An 11,171-nucleotide genomic window follows, 5' to 3' on the forward strand; every position below is an offset into this window, starting at 1 on the left:
AGTCATCCTCCTCCCACGACGTCCATTGCTGGCTGGTCCGCCAGCGCTCGATGTGAATTGAATTATGAATTAGATTGCACGCTCCCCCCGAAGGAGGAAGGATTCTTCGGGGCGCGATCGCCGGTCGCGCAAATACTGCGTATTTGCATTCCTCGAGCGATCGATCCAAACGTCGTCCACGCTGGTGCGACAGTGTTGCTGCTCTACTCGAACTACTAAAAAGCGAAGCCAGCTGGACCGGCGATGACGACGACGACGACGACGACGTCGTCGACGACGATGGGGACCAGGACAGGCCTTTCTGCCTGTCCGCCTGGGGCTCCACGGAGTGGTGTGTGGTACACATTAATTGAGAATGGCACGATGCGATCATCGCTGCGAAAATAGAGATGACTTCAACGGAACGGGCGAGGGCTGCTTGAACGGTACTACTACACTACAGCAGCGGTCCAACAGCAGCAGCACCAGCAGCACCACTTTCGCACAATCGGGCGAATTCTGCATCAATTAAAATCAATAATATGCATTATCAATCAATTAGGGGTCTGATGCCGGTAGAATGGGGACCGTTGTTGTTGGTGCGCGGTGCTCGAGTCGGTGGACGCTTGCCACAGGGAAGATCTAGGGCAGTCTTCGCCATCTATATTGGTGGACTGTCGATTTGGCGCAGGCTATTTTAAGGCAAATGGAAGATGCGTGGTTGGTGGTGATGGAGCGACAGGAAGGGAACGACTTTCCACAAACGTGTACAACATGGTCCATGGAAGGGTGCACTACCGGAATACAAATCAGCTCCCGCACATCGGTGTGGAATTTTACGATGGGAAAACATGGTTTCGATTGGCTGGAACTGCTTGTCCGTTAACGTCAATTGTTTGCTGACTTTTGTTTTGGAGGAAAGTGTCATTGCTTTGAACTTGGTGCGGAATTTGATGACGCACATCAGTCTCTGGCATGTGTCCGGAAGTGGTGGTCATTTATAAGTGAGTTGGTACAGAAAGCAGAGGTAACCGTGGAAAAAACAACCGACTACTTTTGTCTTCTCCTCCTGGTTGTAAGGACGTGGCCAGTGCATACGCCTACTATATTGTAGTAGAATAGAGTGGAGTAGAGTAGAGTAGTGCTGAGTACAGTAAGTAACAGTTAAAGTAGAGAAGAGATGAGTAGAGTAGAGTAGAATAGAGTAGACTACAATAGACTGAAGCAGACCAGAGTTGACAAGAGTAGATTGGAGTAGAGAGCTTACCTTACAATTCACAGAACTGTAGATCGAGTCCCTCTTCGCCAGGGTGAAATATGGAAGGTCTTTCAGAGCCACCAAACAGTTGCAATCCTATATCGATGCTGTAATGGATTGGGCTTCGGCATATTCAGTATTGTAATTCGTTAAGCTGAGGTATCCAGCAGGTTATGGGTCCAGGTATAGCTAGTAGAATCAGGTCATTACGTCGGGGATGTAACACAGCAGTGTTAAGATTTGATCACAGGAGGCTGATCACTTTCTCAAAGACATGATAGAAACAATCCTTCAACTGTTGAGAACTATCTTGCCAACGTTCTCGGGGCAGCTCGTAGATCTACGAAAGTTGTTTACATCAATCACCATCTCCATAGCAACAGCACGCTACAGAACTGATCTGACAGTGACACATTTCAGCACTCTCAGATGATCAATCAACTGTACTATAAGTCATTTCAAAACCATCGCACAGAAACTCTGAAGATCATTAGAATAAAAAAAAAAGCCACAATATTCTAGCAGCGATCATCATCAGACAAGAAACACTGCCAGCCATTCAGACCTTCCAATCCTAGCAATAATAGAGTTAATAAACTATAGAGGACGAATGTCGCTGCTGTTCCCTTTGTTCTCGCTCGCAAACATGTCGGGTATCTATCTGTCAAACTGCATACTTTTTCGCTTTGACACTTATAGCCCGGCCTATCTCCGCCAGCAAGAGATGTTTCGGCAGCGACGCCAGCGACATTCTTCCTCTATAGTTTATTACCTCTATTCTAGCAATAGACATCGCTTCGCCGCGTCCATTTCGTTCCGGTATGATCAACCGTGAGACCGCACGGCGATCCTTCCAGAAATGGAAACCAAACCCGTCCGGATCGCTCCAAAAACCGCGCCATCCCTCGCTCCCGGTCGCTACACAGACGTGCAAAAATGCGTGCGAAACGGTTTCCACGGTGCGAGCAATCGCTGCATCAGCCGCTGTGCCGCCACCGCCGCTGCCTACTTGGATGGCCGAAGCGGCGGCCCCACGGTTAATGACAAATTCATGTTTGCCCCCACTTTTCCGCGCTCCTGTTTGTCCGATCGACCGACCGCCCCCACCCATCCGCATCACAATCGTATACGAGATCAGATGAGATTGTCCGCCGCCTGTGATCGCGTCGCGATCGGCGCGCGATATGATACAAGAAAGATCGATTAAGATGATCAACCGTTTGGCCGCCGAACGGTGGCGGCTGGCGGCTAGCAGCGGCGCCCGCTCTGTTGGGATCATTTCGAATCAGTTCTTCTTCGTGGTCGTGTTTTTGGTTCGCCGGATCGCGCGCGCAGAAAAATAAGAGTGATCGTGGGGTGGGAATTCTCGGGATCGTGGTGGAAATCGGTCGGTTCGGTATGTAGATGGTGCATATTTTTCGATTCGTTACGTTCCGGTTGTTGCCGTGCGCCGTGGTAGCAGCCGCCGCCGCTGCCGTCGCCATCGCCATCGCCTTTTCCAGATTTGATTGCTTTCCGATGTTAGTTTCGGTTTGGGAATGCCGGGATTCATTGGTTCTTCAGCCGTATCACACGACGGATTGTTAGCGTTTCTGGCATTCCACGATCGAAAACGATTCGTGTAGAGTGTCTTTAACTTAGAGTGGCGTCAATGTCAAAATTGGAACAAAGATCATGTGTCAAATTGCTGTCAAATCCATACAAACGCGCGTTCCAAACGAGCAGGAGACCTGTCAAAATCGGAACATGACGCCACTCTCCCTTCCAGTCACTCTAGATTCGTGGAATTCGAGCGGGGTGGTTGAGTAATAAGACGGCGTTATTACGACGGCGGAGAGAACTAGCCTTTGTGTGTACAGTTGTTTACAAACGAGACTGTCAACAGGCTCTTAAATAGTCTGGCAAGGGGGGAGACACTAGTTTCTTCAAGCCGAATTATCCGAATTATCCCAAAAAGCTCCGAAAAAAAACAAAAAACGGTTAACACCCATAAAAGTTTTGCGGCTTTTTCCAGGTTTTTCGCCTTTTTTCGGTTTGGAGGGATATTTTGGTTTGGGAAAACTAGTGTCTCCCCCCTGGTCAGACCATTTAAGAGCTCATTGACGTTATTACGACGGCGGAGAGGACTAGCCGTTTGACAGTTCCTCCATGTGTACAGTTGTTTACAAATGAGACTGTCAACAAGCTCTTAAATGGTCTGACAAGGGGGGAGACACTAGTTTCTTCAAGCAGAATTATCCCAAAAAACGCCGAAAAAACAAAAACCGGTTGACACCCGCAAAAGTTTTGCAGGTTTTACCGGGTTTTTCATCTTTTTTTTCGGTTTCTTTTAGATATTTCGGTTTAGGAAAACTAGTGTCTCCCCCTGATTAGACCATTAAAGAGCATTAACTTATAACTTTTTTGTAAACATGCCTTTTGACTTGAAGAACTGTTCAAATGTGCCAAGCACAGAACTGTATAAATGAACCAAGATCATTAAAGATCGGATTGCGATCATCATAAACATAGTTTCTTATGTCAATTTGAACATTGATAGTTGCAAACCACGTAATTGCTTTTTCCAATTAACATCCACTAAAATATGTGGCATTTCGGCTGGACGCATCCTACAAGAAATGTTTATCTCGCACCACTTATGGAAATAGACGCCAACCAGGAATGGTTGAGGCGACTGCACTAGGTTAAAAGCGCTGCATAAACTAGGCGACTTTATCACTTGACAAGCGGCAGTGCTCGGCGCCGCCGCCGCCCATAATCTGACATTTCCTTGACGCGCAGTCCCCACACACGCGGATCGACGCGTCGCGCCGTTGAACTTTAAATTGCTAAAAGTCAAACGCACCGCAATGAGCTGCTGCACTCTGGACTTGGAGAGACGAGTGCAGCAGTAAAATGCTAGATATGTGGACCCACATGGACGACGGTTATGTGTGTAAAATTGCACACTGCAGCAACTGACTCTACTAATCGAAGTGGGCGCCACGGCCCGGGCTGCCGCCATCTTTACGATCGCCTGGCGCCCCGTTTGACGTTTGGAGTAGCAGCGCCGCCGTACATCGGACAACGCGTTCATTCCAAAAGGATTACGACCTACAACTGTTAAATGTACGGAAATGTACACTGTGGTTACTGACGCCGGCGTCGCCATCACCGCGTACCAGATGCCTCCTCTTCTTGCCAGGCCATGGCCGCGGCAGTTCATTGCTTTTCGATCAAAATTTTAATGACCGCAACCGCCGCCGCTTGTCATCGCCTGCTTGGGGGCAGCCGTCCGACGGCGAGTAGTACTAGATTGCTTACTCGCGAGCAGTAATTTGTTGCCACGCTCCGTACCGTTTTGTTTGTGAGCGAGAAATTTAAATCATTGCACTCTTTGATGTTGGAACGATTGGAGGAACATCAAAGGAGCCATGGGGCCAGGGGGTACGCAGATGGAGGAACAGCTCGGCTGTCGCGCCATTGATGGTCCCATCGTCGCGTCGATCACGTCACACAGAAAAAAAAATCGCGATGAGTTCAGTGTTAATTGCCGAACCAATGTCGTCGTGCCGTTATGATGCAAACTGCCGACGTAGCTTGTAGGTAAAAATACGCTCACGCCTGGCTGGAGTCGCCATCAGGTTCGCCCTTTCACGACGACGAGCGCCATGAAATTAGACACTTTCTAACTGTTTTAGTCTGATGCAGTAGGTATAGCGCCCACGGAGGAAGCCCACTAAGTAGGCGCAGAAGAAATTGACAAATTTGAACCGCAACAAAACAGCAAAACCGACGACGACAACAACAACAACGACAGCGCTCGCAATGAAAGGGAAGAAGAATCGGAAAGAGCGCGCTCGAGTGGAGGTGGCGCTGCGGCTGTTCCGATTCGCAGACCGCGGGCCGATGATCGTGGCCGTCGGTCGTGTGGGATGATGCCGCCGCGGATGGATTCTCGCGGTCGCTTACACTTAACCTAGAAAAGGTGGCGTCGGAGCGTTAAGGCGGCGAAGAGTAGGCGTTTGCCAGCAGCAGAAGATGACAAGCGTGGCGCTGGCGACTGCCTGCCACCAGGTGTCACCTTCGTCGCGGTGCGATCGATTGTAATGATCGTCGCGTTAAGGGGCCTGCTTGGATGTTGGATGAAGTGATCGCTTGTTTCCGAGAAACACTCGTTTCACGATCTCCAGCGAGTGTGACGAAACAAAGGATGAATTCGCTAATAAGCGAGAATGCAGCGTTGAGGAATCGATCAACTTCCAGCTTCGATCGAAATTATTTTCATGTTCCAGTTCACCTTCCTGCATTTCGATCGGGGCGCTATCGTTTAGCAAGAAGATGCCAATTCTTGTCGATCGTTACTTGATCCATTCATAACATGTTTTGCGTAGTTTAGCACCAAGCTGTTAAACAGAGATGGCAAGCAAGTTTCTTAGCATTGAACTGTTGCGGTTGGACAGAATAGCTGGAGTCTGACTAAACATGAGATTCGTAAACGAATGTTTCGCGAAAACTCATTGCATTCACACAATTTGCCATGCATTTTTATAGTAAGAGCAAATCAATCGATTGAAAAAAACAGCCCTATCCAGACTTTTGGTTTAAATCACAAAATATAATCCAAGAGTGTATATTTCGACAATGATTTTTCATGAGGGCCTAACTGACTTGGTCGATTTCTCTTCGTCAACTCTCTCTTTCGCTAATAACTTGATCAAAACAAACAAAATCATTATTCTTTTTGTTTCTATAGCAACATGTAGTCGTCTTCTTCGCATTTCAATCAAAAAATCTTTGGAAAACTCAATAAACATACTGTGATAACACAAAGAGAGGATCGATGAAGAGAACTCGAAAATGTCAGTTAGGCTCAAATGAAAAATCAGTGTCGATTTATTCACTTTTTAACGTTTTTATTAGTCGTGGTTGAAAATACATAATTTTTAATTTTTAAATCTTTTGTCCCGCCCCTTGCTTATAACATATACTTTCGAGATATTTTCCTCCAGCGTGTATGTCAGATAGGAACATTTTTGAAACCCCAGTACGAAAAATGTCGAGTTCCATCACATCAAGGTCGACCTCAAATGTCAAAGCAGAATTATTTACCATTTTGCTTATTTCGAATTTTCTCATTATTCCTTTGTTTTTCGAGGTCGAGTTAAGTACAATTCCGATTAGAATACCGTGCTTGATCGTATTATTCAATGCAAGCGAGATTTCGTCTTAAAAACATTGAATGATGTTCGAATCGATCAACTCAATCAGATCAATTGGGCACCCACCCAAAAGACAGTTCAATTGTGGTGGGTACAGTAGACGTTCGATAAGTGCAACGTGTTTACCTTTCAGTTACCGAATGAAATTCGCTAACTGCAACTGCAACGACTGACAGCCGTCAAACAGTTGTCAATTTCTGTTGGGCGCAGTCAGAGTGCACTCAAAAACATCGCAATTCAGCTGTAGTGCATCCGAAAAACATCGCAACTCTGTTTTGACGTTTTGACAGATAGCGGTGCGATAACTGCAAAATTGTTGCAATCTTTTGACAGATGATCGAACTTTCGATCAACCAACCAATGACACAGTCTGTCAGACGTCAAATCGTTCGACCGCTAGGTATTTCCCTGAAAATAACTAGGCGAGATTAATATAAAAGTTCTTCAAATAAAACTGCAATGTACATTGAAGAAAGGTACTTGAGTCAATAAAATTATCGCCCGATTAATCATCACCCATTTCGGTAAATGTGCGAACGGCTTTCGCCATTATAAAACCTCGCACAGCTTCCAAGAAATGTCACCTAATGATGGTCATATTTCCCGCACGCGTTCCAAATTGGCATACTCCGTCGTCCACCGGGGGCCGTTCCGCCATAAAAATTGTCACGCAAAACGGGCCGGATTCGAGCGCAAACGTCAAATAACTGTCACCGCACCGGAACGCGAAATATCCGCGCGAATCCTCCAACGCAGCTCGTGCCAAATCCCGCCTAAGTGGTCGCCCCCACCGCTCGTCCACTGCCCGCCATCCCGCCACACGAATCCGCGAAACCGCGGCGAGCGAAGATTAGCAATTGTCACCCTCGAAATCGGATCCCATAAAAATGACCAACTTTATGGGTGCAATCTTCCATGACGGATCCCGCCGCGTCGCTCCGCGCTCTAGCAGCACCTGTCAAGCGTATGTCACTTGCTTCGCCGCACCTCGCCCGCCCAAGCTCGCCCGTTTCACCTTTCGCAGCAATATTATAGCGGGCGAATACGACAGACACCGCGACTTGTTATTTTTTTCTACTGGGGGAACCAATGGGAACGTTCGTTCGCCTGCTTCGCAATGATAATTAATTTAATTTTTATGCTTCCATGACTTAATCGTGCAAATCGCGTCGCACGGCAGAAGAGAGACAAAAAATCTCGAACTTCTACGCAGAATTCATAAATTAGATGGCAAGGCGGGGGTGTGCAGAAAGAACGGCACCTAATTCAATCGGAGTGACAGCTAGGGATGCCACGGAATGATCGATTTTTTGTGCAATCGATAAAAATGGTCATGGCTACCTAAGTCAAGTTTGATTTTTTAGTAGGAATCATTTGGTCTGATAAAATTAAGGGGGATGACACTAGTTTGCCAAGCCGAAATAGCCGAAATATAGGGAACTGCATTGTTTTGATCTTGTATTGGATTTTGACGTTTCTTGGCCTTGTTTTTTTTACAAAATTTCTGTAAGAGTGAAAGAGCAGGAGAGAATTTCATGCAATGCCTTATAAGACGGCATCCAGAAACTGACTTCGACTGTGGTAAACAAAAATGTCGATTCCGAATCCACATTTGAGACAACCCTAACCATTTCTGTGCAGCTTAGCAGGCGTTGATTCATTTCGGATCTCGCACACGCCGAATCCAGAAGAACCGGCGAAAATTTGCACACCCGAAATGTCATTTGACCTTTGGTCACCGTTCCGTGACAGCCGCAGCCGCCGCCACCGCCACCTGTTCGGAAAACTGCATAAAGATCGCGCACCTATGTTGGTTTGGTAGACAGATCGCGTGGTGGTCGTTAAGGCGACGCTTCTGGAATAGTTCGAGTTAGAATGTCGGAGTCAAGGCACACTGCGAGCGAGATATGGCGGTGTCATAATCTCCGACGGCGGTAAACGATCACAGACGATGATTTATAGCTGGTGTCCACCAAATAGAATATTATTTTCCTCTTCCTCGTTTTGGACCGTATAAATCACCGGTCTTGATCGTATCGGCAGGTCCTATCTACCTGGAATGCATTCCTTCCCCCGCCGAAAACCCGAAAAGTGCATTCTGGAAGCGGGCGGCGGCACGGCTATCAATCTCCATCCGATTAAGGTCGATGACAGTTGGGTAAACATGGGGCGGCCGATCGATCGATAGGCCCTCTTCCGGCGTTTCAAAAAATATTGGTGAAGCGACGCGGCGCGTTCTAATCTAATCGATCGGTAAACAACGCTGATGCGTAGATGCGTCGTCGATGTCACGATGGAATGCGCTCAGTCAACAGCAAGCACCCGCTTCGCTGCGCTGTCAGCCGCCGTCCGTCACCCGTCGCGTTGCATGCTGGAATCCGATCAACGATGGGGATTCATTCAAAGCCTACTGCGCTGTGCTGCGCGCGATGCTACTTTATGACGCGGGCCATTTTGCCACGGCTTATTTACGTTGATGAAACAAGAGTCGCTTTGTGTCGATCAATGAAGATTGTTTACACCAGCGGCTAGGGTAGCGCGCGGTCGCGGGCAGTCCGGCAGCCTGCCAGGGCAGGAGACGGGAATTCTGTTCCCGAACCGGTGTGTTTGTGTAAATGTATACAAAACATCCGACGGACGGTCGGACTGTGTGGCGAGTCGAGATCTAGTAGCCAGGAAGTTCAGCCGCCGCGCGAGCGTTGTTTGCGCTGACGTCGTTGGTTGATCGGCTTCTCGCCTACTTCTCGGAAGGTTCCTCGAATGGAGATTTATTTTGTAACATTCTTCTGCGGAGTTAGATCAGACATGGCGTCGTCAACGCACCACAGCACAGCATCCATCCATCGTGTTGTGCTCGTGGGAACAGGTAGTCGAGGCATTCGACGGACACGTACGTGCAAGATTGAGCGGTACAAACCGATCCGACCGGAGCCAACATGGCAGAGAAATTTTCCCTCGGTTCATTGTGTAAAGTTCTTCAAATTCTTCTTTCACTCGGCTTCACTTCTCCAGGCCTACTGCTGGGTTATTGTGCTACCATCTGTGTGGCGCACGGGGATCGGCGGGACGAGGTAGATTGGAATTTAAGAATGAACTCGGCCAGACCAATAGCCGCCTGCTTTGATGCGCTCGTAAGAACTAGAGAGACCTGTAGTCGTCATCTTTTCCTGCCTCTTCGGGTTTCTATCTTCTCTTCCCTCGCTCAGCCCACACACCTTTTTTCGGTATTTACACGACACTTTTATGGCTCCGAAAGGCTCCGACGAGGTACCAGAGTGCGTGTGTGTGAATGAGAAGTGAACAACTGCCGGAGATAATCGGGGAACCGATCGATCCCATGGAAAGCCGTAAAAATTGCTGTGCTTTCAATCGCCCACCCTGGCAGCCGAAAGCCGTGGGTTCGTGTACGTTCGTTCATTCGTCCGTATCCGCCGTCGTCTCGAAACGAATGAAAATTAATCATATTTCTTAATTTTCCCTTCTCCCTACACAGCGCTGATTAGCGCAGTTCGAACGGAGAGCGTCGCCTACTTGGCCGCCCAAAGGCATTGATTAATTGCGGCCGATTTAAATTGAATTTACACCTCTCCTCGAGCCTGTTCCGATTCGAGGGTGAGCGGAAGAAGACGAGGAACCCGGCCGGGCGCTCTACCCTCCTGATGGATGATGAGCTCTTTTGGACGGTGACGGATGGGTGTTCCAGCGCAGCGAGGTACGGATCGATGTCTCCCGTGGTGCGCCGGCAATTATGGCAGATTTGGTTTCGGAAGAGCTCTGCTCCAACAATCGCCGGATGAGTCATTGCTGATGAAGAGTTGGCGGCAACGATTGTAGCCTCCCACGACTCGGAATGATTTCGAGAGATATTTGAGACCACAGTATACATAGTAGGTGGCTCTGCGGCGAGGCGCAGATCGTTGTTCCAAAACGGGTTGCTTTGTTTTGAATGGATCGGGCGAAGTTGGCATCCAATTTCGCTGGTTGATTTGGTGGTGCGGAGGAGTAATCAAGTTTGGAACAACCCAAAAGACTGTCAAGCCGGTTCGGACGTTGGTTGGGAACTTCTTCACGATTGATGGTTCATTATTTCTTTGCAACAGGAAGAGAACAGGACCTACCTTTTCGATTCCATGGCTGGAAACAGCGAAAAATTGACGCTGCTCGGTTGGAAACAACATTGGCTTGGGATGACCATCAAAACAAACTGCTTTTAACAGTGATCTGTCATTTTGTAACACTTTCAACCGAATTTACCCAAACAGTGACTACAATTTACACACCCACTAACGCTTTGTTTTCTCTCTCCCTCTTCCAGAATGTGTATTCGGCAAAACGTTACGTGAACTAGGATCCACATGGTTCGCCGACTTGGGACCCCCATTCGGCGTCATGTACTGCATAAAATGTGAATGTGTACCGGTAAGTATCGTCGTTTTTGGATCCCGGCTAAGTCCTAGCGCACCTAAACCACGCAAAACCAGTTCCGCAGGTCTCTCGGCCGGTGGTATCGCCATCTAGATCAGCGCGACGTTAGAGCTCTAGCGGGCGCCTCGCTTCCATGCCAATAAAACCATTCAAAGCGCGATCATCGCGATTCAAGCGCATACGGCTCTCGACTCGATCGTCCTATGTGAGTGTCAAAACTGCTGTCCACGAACGATCAATCACCCCTCGATCGTTCGTTGGTGGTTGCTCTCGCCGGTCGAGCGTTCCAAACCCTGATGCCTGATGGC

The 11,171-nt window shown here is 48.2% G+C and overlaps 1 protein-coding gene across 1 annotated transcript in view; it reads left to right on the plus strand.

Moving 5' to 3' along the window:
* The window catches only part of LOC134284809 (dorsal-ventral patterning protein Sog-like), a 56,903-nt gene extending 45,932 nt beyond the window's left edge, over positions 1-10,971 (plus strand). The window contains exon 2 of the mRNA XM_062844097.1: positions 10,754-10,971. Within this exon, the coding sequence (XP_062700081.1) occupies positions 10,754-10,956 (203 nt within the window). The 3' untranslated portion in view covers positions 10,957-10,971. The remainder of the gene's footprint in view (positions 1-10,753) is intronic.
* Positions 10,972-11,171: the final 200 nt, after the last annotated feature.

The sequence above is a fragment of the Aedes albopictus genome, unplaced genomic scaffold (assembly GCF_035046485.1).
Source record: "Aedes albopictus strain Foshan unplaced genomic scaffold, AalbF5 HiC_scaffold_97, whole genome shotgun sequence".
NCBI lineage: Eukaryota > Metazoa > Arthropoda > Insecta > Diptera > Culicidae > Aedes > Aedes albopictus.